This window comes from Quercus lobata, chromosome 3 (genome assembly GCF_001633185.2).
Source record: "Quercus lobata isolate SW786 chromosome 3, ValleyOak3.0 Primary Assembly, whole genome shotgun sequence".
In the NCBI taxonomy this organism is placed as follows: Eukaryota; Viridiplantae; Streptophyta; class Magnoliopsida; order Fagales; family Fagaceae; genus Quercus; species Quercus lobata.
This window is the reverse complement of record NC_044906.1, coordinates 72,029,230-72,049,792: the sequence shown is the minus strand read 5'-3', so window position 1 is coordinate 72,049,792 and position 20,563 is coordinate 72,029,230. Positions and strand designations below refer to the sequence as shown.

The following is a 20,563-nucleotide window of genomic DNA, read 5'->3' as shown; positions in this document are numbered from 1 at the left end:
TCTCATAATTGGCAAACATTCCTCCAACCATGTATCATTTATAATAAATTAATAATGATAATTAAAAAAAAAAAAAAAATTCTCAAGGAACTTAGGGATCCAGGAAAGAGATTGGGAGAGCAGTACAAAATTAATAAACATTATACAAGAAAACCAAGGCAGTTGCATCACCAATTAAATTTCCCTTGTTGGAGATCTTCAGAAGTTGCTGCAGGGCTAAATTGACCATCTTTTGAGGCACCAGAAAGTTAAAATGATCATGCAATAAGAGAAATGAAATGCCTGAAAATGAATTAAGGATCTATGAGTTCTTGAACACAATGTCCTTTTCCATGAACACATCAAACGTTCCCCTTCACATACACCATAGTCTATAGATATCTGTTACATGCAAACTTTAGTTTCTCCTTCTCTAAGCATTGTTCTCATTCCATTTGTTTTATAACAAGGGTTCCTCTTTTGTATATACAGGACAAAAGGACACTATAACATTTGTTGATTTAAACGGCAAAACAATTTGGCATGTACCTGTTGTATCTGTGTATTAACATTATAATCCCCACTAATCATAAAATCCACAGTTGCATCTGCCCACCAAGGATATAGACAATGCAGACGGCCCCCCTAGATAAGATAACAAGGAAAAGAAACCATTAGATCCAAGTTCACCACTGCAATATCCCATATTTTTTTGGTTATTATGATACAGTAAGACTAATGATTTAAGTGCAGTGGAATGTGAAGGGAATTAACCCGAATTCCCAACCTTTGAAAAAAAAAAAAAATAGAAAAAACACACGTCAAAGAAAAGCAATTAAATGCACAAGACAATATTTACGTGGTCCGCAATTTGCTTACGCCCACGAATTTGCAGAGATTTCACTATTATCAGGAAAAAAAAAAAATAAAAGATGCTGCTACAATTTTCTCTCTCTAAAAACACGGCAACAACACCCACCATAAAAACCCTAATCACCAAAGTCGGTTTCTATATAAAAAGGCCAAAAAATTTTCCCGGGCAGCTCTTCAATAAATATACCTGATCCAAAAGGAGTGTCCAGTCATTCAATAAATTCGCCTTTAGAATTTAACATCTTACTCTTATTTGTCTAATGACAATTATGGTGATATTATCTACTTTATTCATCACAAAAGATGGGAAACAGTCTACTACAAGAAAGAGGTGTTATGAAATTCTCTTTGCATCTGTGTCCTATCCATGGGTATAGTGCCAACATACTAGAATCCATTATTGCCAACTACTTAGTGTCATAACAGATGCTGTTGAAAATGTTACCACAAAGTCTCCGTATCAGCATCAACAGACAAGAAGAGAAACATAAGCGGTAGTATTTATCATGTTCTTTGTTTAGGTGATGAATTCTTAGCATACGGAAACAAGAACATATCATCTGCATAAGTTGATCTATGAAGTATTGATATTTGATGGTTAATTCTAAGCCACTTTCACAAGTAATTAAAATGTTAGATTACAGATCGATTGTACGACATATGAGGTGAGCCATGAAAACAAATGCAAATGCAAGCTTACTCCTCCTCTCTCACATTTTTGCAGGCTGGTCCAAAAGGCAAGAGGCAAACAGTTGTACATTTTGGTTGAAAAAGAAAACCTATAAATATCCCCGAACCGAAGGTAACAACTCATTACATATATTATCCACTATCAACTCTTGTAAACCTGATGGACCTCAGAAACTAGGAAGTTCCAATTTTTGGTTGAAGTAAATTTTCCTTCAGGTCAATAAATAAGAATAGCATGATGTAAAACTTGAAAGAAAGCAAGCTTGAAGGTTTATCAATGGTGGATCAACAATGAAACAGAGAGAATGGAAACGAAGAACCAAAGAAAAACTTCTATTAAGCTTGCTCAATAATAGCACGTAACCTGTAGCCACTATTTATACATAACAGATGCTAACTACTCTAGAAGGTTCTATCTAACAAACTCTAACAACTTCCTAACAGAAAATACAGCTGTACGTGCGTGTGTCAACATAAAAACGGTGCCGTTTCTCATTTAATAAAACGCCACCGTTTTAAGCTCTGTGATTAAAATTATTTGAGAATTCTTTGTGCTCTTTCAGAAGCCTCTCAAGCCTGAAGCATTACTAATGTATAGAGAAGAAAGGGTCCATATTAACAGCTAAACAGTGACACAAGCATCATAATCAATGACTAACGAAAGGGATCGTGTACTTACCAATAAAAATAAATAAATTGATTGAAGACATCACTGACAGAAAGGAAATCTCTAAATAAAACAATATTAACATAAGTTAAGGCTCAGGCAATGTTCCTTTAGTTAGGAGCCAAATGAAAGATAGTTAACACTGACATTAAATTTGAAATATGGTACCCTAACATATCCTTACCCAACACTTCAAATATATATATATATATATATATATCATTACCCACGTGTCCCTGTCACTGTATCATGCCACCACTATTTGACACTTATAAAAAAGAGCAATTGTGTGAAAAGTAAAAGATCAAATAATTGAGGAAAATTATTGTATATTTCCTTGTTGGTAGGTGTGTATGGGTTGGATTGGGTGATTTTTTCAATCCAATTCAATCTTGTTAGATTAAGAAATCCCCAATCCAACCGATCATATGTGTAAAAAGTAAAAACCAACATGACTCAACCTATAATATGGAGTTATTTAAAAAGAAAAAAGGGGAAAAAAAAGTAATTTGACAAACAATATGATATTAATCATCGTCTTATCACTTTTGGGGATAATTATGAGATGAGATAACAATGAAAATGAAGAGCTCTGATTGAACCACAATCTCTAGTTGGATTGGGGTTTTTTTCAAACCAACCCACGAGTCGGGTTGGACCCAAGGGTTGGATAGGTTTTTTTATTTATTTATTAATTGAGCATTAGAACAATAGCAAGTAGCAATATTACAAGTGCCCTACCATCTTCCAAAAATTCAATGCATAGCACCATAAACAAATTATCAAACCAAATGATTTTTTAATAGTAAGATACTAAATAGTTTTATCCCAACTTAGTTGAGAAACAAAATAGAATAACAGTATTTCAATTGTTTGCTGCCTAGTGCCATCTTTTGAAAATTCTAAGTAGTAGCACCACCATATATAAATTCTAAGTTGGGAGAGAGTGAAGTGAGAGATTGAGAGTTGAAATGAGAAAATGGGTTAAGAGTTTTTGTTTTATAGTATTATGAAGAGGGGTAAAAGAGTAATTAACGAAAGCATGTAATATATGTTTTAAATATGAGAAAACATTAGCTCAGGATGTGGCGTAAAGCACTGGTTTTACGCCATCCAATAGCCCTTCGCCATGTCACCCATCACTTAAATCCCTAACAGAGAAAGAGAAAAATGATTTCCCAAAAAAAAAAAAAAAAAAAGTTCTCGCCATTTCCCTCTACTTCACCACGTCATGTCCTCTGCCGTGACCACGAAACACTCTAAAGTATGTTTGGTTGTCAAGAAACCTAGGGAATTAAAGAAAGAAGAAAATTCAAATATTGCTATCTTCTGTCTTCTCCCCCAATATGAAAAGATTGTACAATTGTTGCAGCAATTAACTATCAATCCCCTTCTTCTTAGACCAAAACATTCAAAAGCCCATCTTCTACTATGCTTTGAAAACCCTATATAAAACACTTCAAGAAGAAGAATTTCAAAGTTTCAAAAAGAAAAGATAAGAAAAAGGCCCAAACTATTTACTTCCAAACCCAGGAAAACGAACTAAACGCAAAAAGTCCCTCTCCCCTTTCTCTTAACCCCAATGAAATTAAAATAAAAACACAAAAAACCCCTTGTTTCAAAATCAATTTTCCTAGATTTGCCCTTGTTTTCTTAGAAGATTTTCCCTCGTTTACTACATATTTTGAAAATCTAACTGTTAAATTGCATATTCTTTATGCACTTAATATATATGTCAAATTTTATATTAATCAGATATTATTTACTATATGATATATAAGCTTATATTTTATGCATAACTTTAAAATACAAAAATTTGCAATTTAAACAATTTATTGATGACATAATTATTATTCTTCAATTTTCTAGAAATTTTACAAGTATGAAAAATATAAGAAGAAGATTTCATCCAATAATAGATTTGTCAAAACTAGTACTTAAAAAAAAGGCGTAAATGCATTTTTAGTCCCTATATTTTGACTTTTTTTTCCATTTTAGTCCCTACATTTTAATTTTACCACTTTTAGTCCCTAAACCAATTAACGCGTGTTATTTTCGTCATCTTCGTCAGCTAACTGACGGAAATAGCTGAGGTGGCTATCGGAGGAATTAAAATATTATAAAAAATGCCACATCACCCATGACACATCTGCATATAAATTTAAAATTTTAATTTATTAATTTTAACTAAATAATAAAAATAAAAACAGAATTAAAAACTAAAATTCACATGAATTAGTTTTTAATTATGTACATTACGAGAGATTTCTTCAGTGGCCTTTTGGAGATCTGAGAAAACAAAGAGAGTAGAGAAACCCCAACCGCCCCACCCTCCTTCTCCTTCGCCACCACCACCACCGCCATTGGCTTTTTTCGATGCTTCCGATTTCGCTTCTTGTTCTTCTTCTGTTTGTGGTTTCCGTTTTACTGCTTCTTTGTCTTTCTCATCATTCAGTAACTATTTGTTCTCTTCCTTCATTTTTGTGTCGACACTCTCTGGAAAATGGTTGTTACTGTTTGTTTGTTTCAAATTTCTTAAGACATAAGACTCTCTTCACAGAGAGAGAGAGAGAGAGAGAGAGAGAGAGAGAGAGAGAGAGAGAGAGAGAGAGAGAGAGAGAGAGAGAGAGAGAGAGAGAGAGAGAGAGAGAGAGAGAGTGCCTTTGCGATCTGATTTTCCCTGTCTCGACCTCCGTCTCAGCCACTGTCTCGGCCACCATCTCGGCCACAATGGAGCTCACTGGTCTCGGCCTTCGTCCCGGTCTTGGCCACAATGGAGCTCGCCGATCTCGACCACCATCTTGGCGTGGGTTTGGTGACTTTTTCGAAGGCAGTGGTGGTCATGTTTTGGATTTTTTGTGGATTTTTGAGCTGAAGTTCATGTTATGAAGAAATGTTTTTGATCGGCGGGTGGTGGTGGCTTGATTGTATCGGTCATTGGTGGTGGAATCTAGGTTTGATTGTGTTGATCTAGGTTTGTTGTGATTGGTTTCTTGATCTGGGTTGGTTTGTTAACTAGGTTTATGGGTTTGATTTGCTGAGAATTCGGTGTTTGATTGTGTTAGATTTGATGATGCTGGGTTTGATGATCTCTAAGGTTATGTCCTAGTGATCTGGATTTGAGTTCTTGGGTTGCTAGGTTTGTGTTCTTGTGATGCTTTTGAGTTCTTGGTTACTGGGTTTGATTTAGGAAGAATATGAAGAACAAGTTGTAAAATGAAGAATAATCTGAAGAACATGAAGAATAATCTTTATTCATGTGAATTTTAGTTTTTAATTATGTTTCTATTTTTATTATTTAATTAAAATTAATAAATTAATTTTTAAAATTTATATGTTGATATGTCATGGGTGATGTGGCATTTTTTATAATATTTTAATTCCTCTGACAGTCACTTCAGCTATTTCTGTTAGTCAACTGATGGAAATGACGAAAATAACACATTTTAATTGGTTTAAGAACTAAAAATTGTAAAGTTAAAATGTAGGATTAAAAATAAAATAAAATAAAATATAGAGACTAAAATACATTTACGTCTAAAAAATAAAACTAATACGAATATTAAAAAAAAAGAAAAAAAAGAGAAGTCTCCGAGAGAAAGTATAGCACTAGTAGGGGTGTCAATTCGGGTTAGCGTGTCGGGTTCGTGTCGTGTCGAGGTAAGGGTATTCGACTAAATGGCTCAACCCTAACCCGACCCATTTAATAATCGTGTCATGATCCTTCAACCCTAACCCGACCTGTTAATAAAGCGGGTTGACCTGACCCAACCCATTTGACACGTTTAATAAACAAGTCGTGTTGGGTTAACACGAATGTAACACAACTTATTTCAACCTGCATAATATTAAATATAACATCCATCTAGAAATAATTTTTTTTACATCCCAAAAAGCAGTGCATACACTTCAAGTTTTCAACCCACATTCAAAATAATATAGTTCAACAAAAATATAACATTCATCTAGAAATAAGTTTTTTACACTCTAAAAGAAGTGCATACACTTCAACCCAAATTCAAAATAACAAATTTTAACAAAAATAAAATAACATAGCTCAACAAAAATATAATATCCTTGGAACTCACCAAATGTTAAGTATCAATATTGAAAGAATTTGAGCAAAACAGTAGACTAATCCTGACTATGACCACAATTACCATCCATAGATTCTTTGTTAATGTCCAAATTCATTACATCTTCCACAAGCTCATCCAATTTCATTTGTGCAAGTTCTATGCCAAAAAAAAAGTATTAGTAGTTCTAGGATCTGTAAAGTTTCAATTTCCAATTATATCCCTTGTAAATTTTTATAATTACTCACTTTTCTTTTTAAATTTAAAATATAAGTTAGATATAAAAGGTATTTGACAAATCTAAAATAAAATAAAAATTTATTTTTTATACGAGTTAAACGGGTTGTGTTAAATGGGTCATTTTGTGTTGATACAAATAAATTGGCGTGTCAAACGTGTCTATTGCGGGTTACGCGGGTTGACCCGCTTATGACACTTTTCTTATCGTGTCGCTTTCGGGTCAACCCGTTTATGACCCAAACCCATTAAGGCCCAACCCTAACCCGAAAAAACCCGTGTTGGGTTCGTGTCGTGTTCGCGGGTTGGGTCGAACATTGACACCCCTAAGCACTAGTGCATAAAGTAAACACAGACACAGTCATCTCCCACCAACAAAGTAAACCCACTCTCCAAGAGCTCAAAGACATAGCAAATTACTACAACCCTTCTCTTCCTCACGAGAAACAGCCAAGCAATTCCCGTTTGAAAATCACAAGTCTCTCAAGTCTCCCCACCAGTTCGCCATCGTAGCGCTGAACCTCGATTTACAGTGGTTCTTTTTTCTTTTCTTTTTGGTGAGGAGCTTTGCTTCGGCCGAAACCAGCTTTCCGGAGAGCTGATACTGATAGTGGCTTGGTAGGCGCGCCGACGTTGTCAGGTTGTGGTTCGAACCCTTTCTCTCTTCCTCATTTTTATTTCTAGATCTACGTTCTAATTTATAGGAGAGTTTGAAATCTTTTTTGAAGTTTGGTTTAGTTGACTCCTTCGTCTTCCGGTTGACTTATTTCTTCTTCTTTTTTTTTTTTTTTTTTAATAAAAGAAAGTTTGAGAATGAGACTTGAGAGAAATATGATAAAGGTCTTATGAATAAAAATTAAACTTTTCAGTTAAATCACCGATCATAGATTAATATTCGGATAGTTTGAGAATTTAATTTTGTAAACTGATGTCCTAGCCACATACTAAATAATATCCTACAACTCTACTTCACCATGTAATGTCATATATTTAAAATATAATATCTTTTTTAATCGCAATGTATTTTTATTTCTTTTTATTAAAATTTATGATAATTCTTTATATAAAATTAACATTAGTTAAGTTAGTATTATTTAATAAATCAAATTAACAATAATTTGATTAGTATTAAATAATTTTATTTAATTAATATTTACATATAAAAAGACCCACAAGAAATTTTTCGTCATAGTCCCAAATTATGATGGGCCGCCCTGGCTGATGTTTGTTTGTTATTTTCATTCACTTTTCTATGCCTGGTTTAACACATCTTTCTTTCTCCTCTTCTTTTTAGATCTTCTGGACTGTTACAATGGTTATTCTAAACAACACATACGAATATGATGTGTTCTTGAGTTTCAGAGGTGAAGATACCGCACGGGATTCACGAGCACTTTGAAAGGCATTTTGGAAATGAGGACAATTAAGACCTTCGTGGATGATGGGATTCCAAGGGGAGAAGAAATTTCTGCTGAACTTATCAAAGCCATTGAAAGTTCAATGATTTCGATAATTGTATTTTCTGAAAACTATGCATCTTCCACTTGGTGTTTGGATGAACTTGTCAAGATTATTAAGTGTAAGAAGAATGGCCAAAGGGTTAAGGTGATACCAATTTTTTATAAGGTAGATCCAGCGGAAGTACGCCATCAAAAGGGAAAGTTTGGAGAACATTTAGAGGAACATGAAAAAAAATTTGATGATAATATGAAGAAGGTGCAAAAATGGAGGAAGGCTCTAACTAAAGTGAGCAACTTTACTGGTCATCACTACAAGGGCGAGTATGTATTAATGACTACTCTTTGACTTTTACGATTTTTAATTGTTTGTCATCACCACCAAATTTAGTATTAAGAATAATGAGAAAAGTTAGGAAATATTTTTAGAAACTTTTTATGGAAAAGAAAAAATAAATAAATTTTTTTGACAATTTTTTATATTTCTCATAAAAATAGTATAAAAACTTTCCTTAAAATCAATGACGATTGCAAGAATTTTTTTAAGGTTGTCATTAAGAAACTTAAATTATACAATCTAACAAAAAGAGAACATATATTTTCCAAAAAAAATAAAAAAATGTAAATACATAAAATCTTACAATTTCCTTCTACGAATTTTTTTATTTTGAAGTCATTGCATAATAATCTCATTATCAATGCTTCAAGTTACATCTCTTTCAAAATTTTAGTTAAATAAAATTTTTCTTGGCCTTTTCTTTTTGTTTATAAGGACCTAATATATTGTTAAGACGACCAAATTTATGGAAAAAGTTTGGTTACAAACTTAGTTGTAGTCTAAGGCTATAGCTGTCACTAAAATAATTAACATGGTTACATATTTTGAAAATCTAACCGTTGAATTGTATATTCTTTACATTATTTTTAAAAAAATATATCAAATTTCATACCAATTGGATGTTATTTACTATTCGATTCATAAATTTATTTTTTATGTATAATTTTAGACTATAAAAACTCAAAATTTAAACATTTAATTATGACATAGTTATTGATCTTTGATTTTCTTGAAATTTTGTAAATATGGAAGATATAAGAAAAAAAATGTAATTCAAAGGTGGATTTGTCAAAATTCACATCCAATAAAAAATATATTGAGTGGAGTTGTAGCCTTAGTCTACAACCAAGTTTGTTGCAAAATTTTGTCCAAACTTTAATTATGTTGGCCCTAAATGAATTTAGGGTGGCCACAAATTTTTTGTAAGGATAAAAAAATCATAATTTAAAAAAAAAATTATATATAATAATTATTATTTTTCAGGTCAGGGTGGTCCTATGATCACTTTGGACCCAATGTGGAGCCGCTCTTACCTAAAATGGTTTATTAACAAATGCCCAAAGGACATCTGCTAACATGACTCAAAAACAATTAGCATTAATTGTTTATTCATAGTTCTTTATATATATATTTTTTATTGCCAAATTATGAAAGTATTCTATTTTGATCACATACCGGTAATGTTATGAAGGTCAATGATACAAAAATAGAAACAGAAGAAGATATAATAAAGATATTTCTATTTTGATCACATACCTGTAAAGAATTTAGTCATTGTTCACGTATAATGTATTTCTTTTTTCTTGTCTGACTCGTTATGTATATTTAATGCTATGTGATTGGCAGCTGCGGCCCCTCTGAATTCAAAATTATCCAAGATATCTTTGAAGAGATCTTAAGTGTTAAATTAGATCGCATGAAAATTTCTGCTACAAAATATCTAGTTGGAATAAATTCTCGAGTAAGTGGCGTCATATATCAGTGTTTAGATCTTCAGTCAAATTTTTTCTGTATCTTAGGGATCTATGGCCTTCCCGGAGTAGGTAAGACAACAATTGCAAAAGCTGTATTTGACAAAATTCGTCATCATTTTGATGGAAGCAGCTTTCTAGAGAACGTTAGAGAAAAATCAAAAAGAAATGATGTTGTAATCCAACTGCAAGAGACACTTTGTAATGAGATCTTAGGGTATCGAAATTTGATGGTTGGGAGTACATCTAGAGAAAACAATATGACAATTGAGAGGCTGTATCATAAAAGGATTCTTGTAGTTCTTGATGATGTGGAAAAACTAGAAAAGATAGATTTTTTTTTTTGAAAATTATGATCGGTTTGCTCCGGGAACTAGAATTATTATAACAACAAGAGACAAACACTTGTTAGATACTCTTCAAAAATATTGTTGTGTAAGGTACTACAAGGTTGAGCCATTAAATGTTCACGAATCTCGTGAACTCTTTTGTCAACATGCCTTTGGAAGAAATAGATCTGATGAAGATTCTTTGGATCTTGTCAACCAATTTATACATTATGCCAAAGGTCTTCCATTAGCTCTAAAAATCATTGGTGCAGATTTGTATGGAAAAACTAATGATGAATGGAAAAGTGCATTAGAAAAATATAAAAGATTTCCTAATGGAGATATACAAGAAATACTCAAAATAAGCTATGATGGATTGGAACAACCTCAACAAGATATTTTCCTTGATATTGCATGTTTCCTTAAAGGAGAAGAGAAGGATTTTGTTGTAGATATACTAACCAGTATCTATTGATATGAACCACATTATGATATTAAAAGACTTATTGATAAGTGTCTCATAACCGTTAGTAGTGATGACATACTATGGATGCATGACTTGATTCAGCAAATGGGACAAAAATCACAACAATGTAGGCTATTGTGTTACAAGGATGACCCTCAAGCACTTATTGTAAATACAGTAAGTTCTTTCGGTTTACTTTTTCCTTTTTTTTCAGCTGGAGGACATAGTGAATTTTCTTTCCTTTTCTTTTATTTTGTGTTTTAAAGAAAATATCACTATATTAGTGTGGCTTTTATTTAAAATTTAACAACCTATTATATTTTTGGCTGTTTCTTTTGCATAATGTTTTTTACTTAATGATTTGTCCAATTAGGGATTGAATGCAATTCGAGGTATAGCGGTGGACTTGCCAGAGGAAAGAAACATGCAATTAGATTTTGGAAAGATGAAAAATCTCATTTATCTGAAAATTCATAGTGGAATTTGTGAAGACCTTGAATTTCTTTCCCATGAGTTAAGGTTGTTTGAGTGGTATGGATTTTCATTAACTTCCTTTCCATCCAATTTTTTCCTTCAAAAACTTGTTGCACTCAGAATGCAAGGAAGTCACATTCAATTGGATGAGCATTTCGAGGTATGATCATTTGCATATATAAATTATTATTGTTTCGTTAAGCTATATTTTACTGTTTGTTGAAGCTTAATAGATTTCAATTTTTTTCTTCTTCTTCTTCTACAGAGGTATCGGTTCAAAAGTTTGAAATATTTGAGTTTCCAAGACTGTAAAAACATTACAATATTACCTGACTTATCAGTGATTGCCCCAAACATAAAGAAATTGGATATGTCGGAATGTGAAAATTTAGTTGAGGTTCATCAGTCTGTTGGACTTCTTGAAAAGCTTGAATTCTGGGACCTCGAAGGTTGCAAAAGTCTTAAAATTATTCCAAGAAGCCTTCAATTGAAATCTCTTGAAAGTTTTTTTCTGTTTGGCTGTGAAAGTCTTGAGAACTTCCTCGATACTCAGCAAGGAACAGAGATATTAGTACTGCCTTCATGCATAGGAGATCTCACTAGCCTTTTATCTTTAAGCATAAGTTTTAAAAACCACACAGATCTTCCAAGTAGCTTTTCTAAATTACAAAATCTTGAGTATCTTTATATCTTTAATAATTGCGAAAATTTTCCAAAGGCTTTGGACACTCCTGGTTGCCTCCCCGGATTAGACCTATTATATTTCTGTGACAGCAACACTACTACCCTCCCTGAAATCGTAAGCAGATTTCCTAAATTAGTGGACCTCAACGTTCAGGGCTGCTGGAAGCTTCAAGAAATTCCAAGGCTTCCACCAAGTATCAAATATGTAAACGCAAGAAACTGCTATTCTTTGGATTCACAATCAAGAAGAAGATTATTAAGTCAGGTCTCTTTCTTAAAGTTATATTAAAAGAAACAATTTTGGTTAACTTTCCCAAATATATTACTAGTTTTGCTAATCTGCAATATTTTTTTCTCTAATTGCAAGCAGTTTGGAGACATGGTAGGGCTTCCCCAAAATATAGCATGTGTAATGGGACCATCGAATCAGGACTCTTTATCTGAAATGGACTATGATACATCTAAAATAGGTTCTACATCTGAATTTGAAATGGATTTTGCATCTGAATTTGAAATGAACCTTGCATCTAATTTTCCAAAAGATGATAGACATTCATATGAACTGGTACTTCCAGGAACTAAAATTCCAAAGTGGTTCAACCATCAATGTGTTGGAAGTTCCATATCATCTAATCTTCCAAAAGATGATAGACATTCATATGAACTGGTACTTCTAGGAACTAAAATTCCAAAGTGGTTCAACCATCAAAGTGTTGGAAGTTCCATATCATTCTCTATCGGTAATAACTTCAAATCTTTAGCATTTGCTCTTTGTGTTGCTTTAAAAGTGGAACAGGTTAATAAGCGAAAATACTTTGAGAATTTTACTTGTTCAATATATTGTTGTAAACAAAGGTGCATGCAACGGCTCAAGCATCGGGATTTTTTTTTGGATCCATCATCATCATTTATGTGGTTTTACTTTAAAGAGTTACAATCTTGGTCATTCTTATTAAACAATGTTGGAATTTATTGTAATGATATTAAGCTTCAATGTAAAATTTCAAATTATGATCCTAAACTAGCAGAAGTTACCATTGAAAGGTGTGGAGTCCATGTAGCATGTATATGTTCTCCTCATAGTTTCATGGCCCGCGAAAGGATTTGGGAAAGACTAGTAGAAGTGTCTTTGGATGCACGATTAAAAATGTTTTTATGTAGAGTGGCTACAGGGGCCAAAACCCAAGATGCTTATTGTCCTCTTTGTGAAATAGCAGAAGATTCTGTTTTACATCTATTTCAAAGTTGTCCCTATGCCAAGGGAATATGGTATGCTGGTCAATGGGGTTTTCGAGTTGAAATGATCCAAGCTCAATCTGTTGTGGAATTCATTGAATGTATAATTGATTCCCCCGGTGAGTTACTAGCAAAAAGAGTCACCATAGATGAATTCATTTCATATGTAGTAGTGGTGATGAAAGTCCTCTGGGAGGCACGAGAGGAAGCTATGGTTTCAAACACTAAAGCCAGCATAAACCAGCTAGCCCATCGTCTTAACAAAGAGTACAGCTCTTATGTGAGATCAAGAGGGGATGACCTTGTGACACGCAGGAGGAAAAAGGTATATTTGAGGAGAAAAAAAAAAAAACTAATACGCCAATTAGAACGAGCTGAGATTACACCGGAAGAATTTATGAGAGAAATACGCTTATTGTCATCCAATCAACACCGTCCTAGGCAACCTTGAATGAATGCCAGGGAACCATGACACATACGTGTTTGTCTTTAATGGCCTTGCTCTTTGTAAACGGGGATGCTGATTTCAATCCATCACCATGGAAGAAAATGAAAACCTCTTAATAGTACTTCAAAGAAATATGCCAAGGTACGTAATGCCAAAGATATGTCTCCTTCTTTAGTTCTATTGTTTCATTTACATCTTTCAGTGTCTTTGTCGCATCCTTTTCTCTCTCTAAATTACTGGCTCATTTATATGATTGGGTACTAATTTATTTGAAAGGACATTAATGTATAGAAAAATCAATATTAATGATGGAAATCAGTCGTTTGATTTGCTGCTAAAATTCAAAATCTTTTAATGGTAAGAAGTTTTTAAAAAGAGTATGAATTTGGTAAGGATGTGGTGTAAAACTCATGTTGTACACCATCCAATAATAGATTGCCATATTAGATTTTTATTTAAAACTCAATACATCCTACCACACCTAATAACACCACATCTATTTTTTACTTAAAACCTGAAATATGATATTTATTGAAATGTTATCATGTGTGATTAGATGTATTTATGTTTTAGTAATATGATGATGTGACATGTCTTTATTGGAGAGCGTAAATCAAAGGGTTTACACTAAGTCCTTTTAGAATTTAATTTCTTCTAAAAATGTTATGGAAAAAGTGTTATATTGTATGCCTCTAAAGGACGTGAAATATTGAGAGATAATGGACTATACTTTGATTTTGTTTTTAATTATCATTGAATGCGTTGCATATAATGTATTTATCAAGTGGCATATGTGTTGGAATATTCATGTATGAGTGATATGATTAGCTAAGTAGTGAAGTCTCAGATGGGATACTAATGACAATAATGAGTGGTTAATACAATATAATTGGGGTTTAAGCTTTTAGGTTGAGTGGTGTCTGTTTTACTAACCTCTATTAGAGTCTCCCCAAAGGATCTTCCCAAAAATTTTATTTAGCAAAAAAATGTAGCATATAATTTTTTAAAATTGATGAAGATCAACATCTAATGGGTCACACTCAAGATATTACTGATTTGAGCCCAAGTTGCATGGTTAAAAAGAAGATAATGTCCTTTTGACCAAACAATACCCTCTTCCACATACAAGGTGGAAAATGAGTTCTTGGTTTCAGTTTTATGTGGAAATGGTGTTATAATCTTTGAAAAATACTAGTAGATTGAGTATACTTTCAATTTTTAGAACAAAAATTATTAAATATATTAGCAATATAATGTGTTATACTATGTTGTATATGTTAGAGTGGATGCGGAAGAGGAAGCATAGAATAGGAATACTGAGAACACAAGGGTTATGTGGTTTAGTCTTATCTACCTACATCCATAGAAGAAACTCTTAAGGGCTACATCTTTATTATGTAAGAGTGTAATACAAAACCCGTATTACAATGAACCCTAACATGACTATATATAGACAACTAAACCCTAGACTACTAGTATAAGTAGGAGTGGGTTTGGACCTATTACATTGGGCTAATATGTCTAATATATCTTTAACACTCTCCCTCAAACTCAAGGCAAAAGCTCAAAAAAGGTTTAAGGTTGGATAAGCATGAAAAGATCCCTTAGAGATGCCTTGAAGAATGCTTATGAAGAAACCACGATGAAGAATGTGCCAATTGACTATTTTCAGAGCCCCAAATGAAGAAATGGAGTCCAAAATCGGAATCTACACGAAAAAAAAACCAAGCAAGATAGGCTCTTTTAGAAATTTTGACATTTGGTCAAAGGTCAACATAAAAGTCAAAGTCAATGGTCAGCACAGTAAATGGGTCAATAGTCAGTCAACAGTCTACACGATCCGGATTAGTTCTGAGTTGTCCAGGTAAGGTCATGGATCAGGCTGCAGAGATGTTGATGTCATCCTATGACGTGGTGCTAACTGGATGCTAACGTGGCTAGGGCTTACGTGGCTTTGTTGGGTGGATCAGCAGGGTTCTTCGATGCGTGTAGGCATATGTAGTATCAACCGGCATGTGGCAGTGAGGCCAGAAATCCAGGTAGCGCGTGGTGGTGCGTAAAGTTATGAATGAGCATCGAAGTCCTCGAGTTTGTAGATCAGCAGACGGCAAGGCCAGAGAGGTGGTGCGTGTTTGGTAGGAGATTTGGGCTTGAGGATCCTAAGCAGCGCATGGAGGAGATTTCGGAGCCTTTGGCCGCGCGTGGTAGCACATGAAATGTCCTACGGAGGCCAAATTTCTAGGTTTTGGTCGTTGGAGGCCATGGAGCATGTCTGTAGTTGGTTTCATCAAACGAAGGCTTGATGTGCACGAATTTGAAAGGGGAGCCACGGCGTGCTTGAGAGATCAAAGACATGGCAAAAAGATAGCGACGGTGGTTCCATGGGAGCTGTGTGATGTCATGGAGTCCAGATCTATGGGCAAGCAGTGGCACTGTGGTGGATCTGTGTTGTTTACGTGGGGAACTTCTTTGCTATGTAGAGATGGTTGTTTAATGTCAAGAACGAAGTTTGGCTCTAATACCATGTTGAATATATTAGCAACGCGATGTGTTATACTATATTGTATATGCTAGAGTAGATGCGGAAGAAGAAGCATAGAATAGGAATACCGAGAACATGAGGGTATAACTTTTAAATAAAAGGGTTGGTATTGTTTAATTTTTAAATAAAAAGGGGGGGGGGGGGGGGTTGAAGGATTTGGTATAACTTCCATTCAAATCTTTGGCCTTTGAAGGGGATCAAAGGGTTGTGAAATGTGCAAAAACTCAAGGGAGTCATTAAAGGTCTACAGTTTCTAGAATTATCTATATCATATATTAGGAAGTTCCACCTAGATCATGATATGCTTAAATTTATACTGCCCCTGACACATCAGTTGAGATGGTGTTTAGCGGGAACATGTGGAATTGCATCGATCTTCGCTTTAATTGTGTCCTTTGGAAGACATAAATTTTCATCTTCCTTTTACTATTTTGTTGTTCCTCTTGCCAGAGTTACCTTTCTAGTTAGATGTACCATGATTTGAGCATTGTTGCAAAACATTGGGAGCTTGGTATTCTAGTAATACATGGAAAAAGCTCCAGCTTGCTCAGTTCACCATAACACTCCCTCCCATTATTAACAAAAATATATCTATAATCTTATCGTACAAACTACAAAGTATTAAATAAACAGTTTAATACATGATGCAAAAAAACATAAAAGGCCTCCTTAAGCATACCAGATACAGGCACTTCACACCTCTACTATAATCTAGAAATCTCCACTGCCCTCAAAATAAACTCTCTCTCTATCACAAACCCACTTAGCAATCTTGGTTTCAAGCTCAACCAACTCTCGTAAGTTACAGTTACTTTCTCATAAATTTCAACCACAATCTTCAATCAATCATGGCTGCTCTATTGTATCTGGTGCTATTCTTAGCACTTACTGGCCATTCAAGTAAGGTCCTGGATTTTTTAGTCTTTCTATTTTTTTCCCAAACCCCAGATTAAAAAGGTTTAGAGGGTCCTCATGACTCATGGTTTTTTGGGGATAGGTTCACATCATAAATTCATTTTCTCTTTTGCCTTTCCTGCTAAAGTGAAATGGGTACATGGTTTTCTCAAGAAAGTGTGGAGTTTTGCTGTTTTCTCTTACTCCATCTGACAAGGATTTAAACAACAAAACTTTTTCTTTGTAATTATCTCAAAAAAAAAAAAAAAAAAAAAAAAAAAAAAAAAAAAACGTTTTCTTTGCATATGGCCAACATAGTGCAGGAGAGTATATACTATATGGTGCCTTTTCCCTTTGATTTTCTCAACTTCTTGTGCAAACTATTTGCCCATTCTCTCTTCTTTAGGTGGGGTGGGAGGGATTTGTGTGAACTAACTGATTTTTTATTTTTATAAATAATAATAATTTCCATTTTTCTCCTATAGGTGCTACATATTGGATTATGCTTGAGGAGGTGGAGCTGTGATGCGAAACACACAAGAAGACTTTTATTTTAATTTAGTATTATTTATGCTTGCAAGTCAATTGTATTTTTATGTTTTAGGTCCTATCAGTTTATTAGGCTATTAGTATTTTAATATTTGAAAGCAAGGTTATTTTTGTAATAAGGCAATTAAGGTTTGCTGCGCCAATTAGAATTAGGGTTTAGTTTTACCAGCAAATTATTGTAATCCTTTTGGAGATAGTTGAAAATTTAGATGAATGAAAAAAGTAGCATTTTTCTTTCTTTGTTTTGGTGTTGACTACAGACATCTTTAGGTGCTGACTCCAGTGGTTTTCCTTATTTGGTGCTAACTCCAAGCTAGGCCTGGGAATTGACTCCAAGGTAATATCTCTTTATTTTCCTATTTTTTTAATTTTATTGTTCAATTGTTCTGGTTGTTCTGCATCAAATTTACTGTGACTATGTTGTGAACAGCTATTTCCAAAAAAAGGGTCAGACTCAAGGAAGCTGTGATTTCTCAAACTGCCCCTAGTAAGTCTCTTTGGGCTTGGACACTCATTCACCAGCAGTTTTTGTGAACTAAATATTTTACTAATTTCAAATTTTTTTGGGTGATTGATTTATAGCAGTAGCTTCTACTAGTTGTGTTTATCCAGCAAGTCCCAGCTATGGTTTCTTAGTTCTTACTTCAAATAATAAATCTTTGTCATTTTGAGCGTACATTTTGGTTTATTTTCTCATGAAAGGAAAAATTTTCAGTTGTTATTTTCAAATGAAAAACTTTCTCACTTCTGTGGAGTGTGAATCTGGTTTAAAATTTGTGAAAAATTTTGTGTTTGTTTTATGTAGGGACTTATTTCCCATGCCCAAAGAGCTTTTTTTTTTTTATTTGGATAAGTGCGCAAAGATCATCTTTATTTCTTTTGGTTATAGATTCTTCATACTGATGAATTCTGCTTGGAAAGCCTACTTCCCCACTCTTTGTTCTGTGATATTTAGCTAGTATTAGGCTAACTTTTTCAAGGTGGATTAAATAATTTCTGGACAGTGATTCAGAAAAGTGATCCAGCACAACTTCATATCTTCATATTGATATCATCACAATCCTGAGCCTGCTTCTTAATTGTAGCTGGTAAGCTTTCATGATGTAGATATTTCACAATATCTTTTGTCCTCTTCCTCCCAGATCTTAGCTTCACTTCTATTTTCTGCATGATACATGCTAAATGATAGAATATTTTGAGTGTCATATATAATTGTTAGATGATTAAATGAGTGTCATACATATTTTCTTAACTTCCCCATGTTGTGTTTCACTTATTAAGGGAAAGTTAAGGCCCAATTGCAACGTAAAATGTTAGAATAATAGTTAGATAATTAAATTTCATACTTTCCTAAGGGCTTAAGCTTGCAGGACAAATTGCTTTTGTTTTGGTAGTATGATTAGTTTTTTTTTTTTTTTTTTTTTTAAATCTGATCACAATTAATTATGGTTTTGAGGTTAATATACATTGTTGTTTTTCTTGGTTCAGCCAAACAGTAATAATCACAACTACAACTCCAACCACAACACCTACAATTCCAACCGCAAGCAGCACAACTCCTTTAGTATTCGGCTCAGGAATCAGCCCCACAGGAAGTGGCACTACTGGCATCAATGACTCAAGTGCTACTCTACCTCTCATCACTAGAGGCACTATCCTGTTCTTTTCTCTGGGCCTGACCCTTTAGTCAGTGTTGCTGTGGGCCTGATAATACTACACCTAGTTCAAAAAAAGATGTGTACAAGATGTGACCATGATAGAGCCTAGGCTTGTAATTTGGAATCATCTAGAGGCAATTCCCACTAAGGAATTTTTTTTATTTTCTTTTTTTCAGTTGTCTTCCTTCTATGTGAAAAAAAAAAAGCTGGGCTGTTGCTGGTGAATTTGATTCCTTTTTGAGTAGTGATATGACTGCTATTAGGGTAGAAGAACCTGATCTCTTCTTTTTAGATTTTTCCTTTTTGTATATCCAGAGAGAGGCAGTATTTTTTTTTTTTTAATTTAATGAAATTTCACTACCCCACCTGCTTATATTAGTTAATTACTATTAGCAAATTAAAAATCATTGTTCATGTTGGTGTTATGGTTCTTTGGCAATAATTTCTTTATCTTGGTGCTTGATTTGAGCATGTTTTTGTTGCTACAAGCGACACAAAGCCACAAAACCGCTATTGGTCCTCAACAGATTAATCACAAATCACATGCATTCTTTTCTGTCAAATGTATTCTTTAATGTTATTGTGTCATGTATTTTGTTTACCATCAGAGTCAAGGAGAAGGAAAACGGAACCTTTATTGTGGAGGGATCCATTGATATAGCTAGAATAATGTGATTTGAACACGTTTCTCGTTGATCTTTTTGACAAATTTCACTCATCAGACAGAAAAAGGAGGACACACTTCTTTTTCTTCCTTTTTTGGTAAAAAAAAAAGGACGCACTACCCATCTCCCATGATGTTTACATTTGTAACAATCTAAGTGCACTTTTGATGAAAGGCAAAATACTTGGCAGCATATTTTGATATTTGTTTTCTTTATATTAAAGTTAAGAGAGGGAGAAAAGAGGCTTGGCATGTGTACGTCGGAATTGTTCAACCTGGAGGTTGAAAAAAGATGAAAAATGCTAAGACCGCAATTTTTGTTTCAACTTGCTCATGTAGCAAGTTGTGAGTGATGGAGTAAAAGTAGTGGATTTATAACTCCATTACTCATGACTTGCCACATGAACAAGTTGTGGCAAAAGTTATGCTCCTAACATCACTGGAAACAGATTTAACCTTCTGAATCATTAATTCATGGTTGGGCCCTACAAGTGTCAAACCCTTGACAGAATAATTGAGTTTGACGTGCATGGCCATATATATCTGGTTTAAAAAAACAGAAATCATTCATATGCTTCGGCTTAACAGTGTTGGAACTTGAGAGAGACTCGTGAACTACCAACCAAATCAAATGATTTACAACTCAGTGAACTCACAAGTTCTAAAATGAAAAATCTGTGATAATATAATAGATTCGGTTGCATGATAATGAGTAGTGGGACCTTTAATGGCTAATGATAACGTTTTTTAATTTGGCTAAAAAGCCTAAATACATATTTTCCCATCTAATTTGGGCAGTGTTGTCAAAGTATCAAAACCTGTAATTAATCC

The 20,563-nt window shown here is 33.8% G+C and overlaps 1 protein-coding gene and 1 long non-coding RNA gene across 2 annotated transcripts; both read left to right on the top strand.

Annotated features, from left to right (window-relative positions):
* Window positions 1–6,884: 6,884 nt before the first annotated feature.
* On the top strand, window positions 6,885–17,476 carry LOC115979590 (disease resistance-like protein CSA1). The gene is made up of 7 exons (XM_031101644.1): window positions 6,885–7,162; window positions 7,817–8,303; window positions 9,664–10,760; window positions 10,957–11,217; window positions 11,323–12,006; window positions 12,112–13,566; window positions 17,347–17,476. The coding sequence occupies exons 3-6, from the start codon at window positions 10,668–10,670 to the stop codon at window positions 13,426–13,428; spliced, it is 2,355 nt and encodes a 784-aa protein (XP_030957504.1). The 5' UTR covers window positions 6,885–7,162; window positions 7,817–8,303; window positions 9,664–10,667; the 3' UTR covers window positions 13,429–13,566; window positions 17,347–17,476.
* An 866-nt stretch (window positions 17,477–18,342) lies between these two features.
* LOC115978634 lies at window positions 18,343–19,129 on the top strand. Its single transcript, XR_004088801.1, has 2 exons — window positions 18,343–18,498; window positions 18,899–19,129. It is a non-coding gene; the product is annotated as an uncharacterized LOC115978634 (long non-coding RNA).
* Window positions 19,130–20,563: the final 1,434 nt, after the last annotated feature.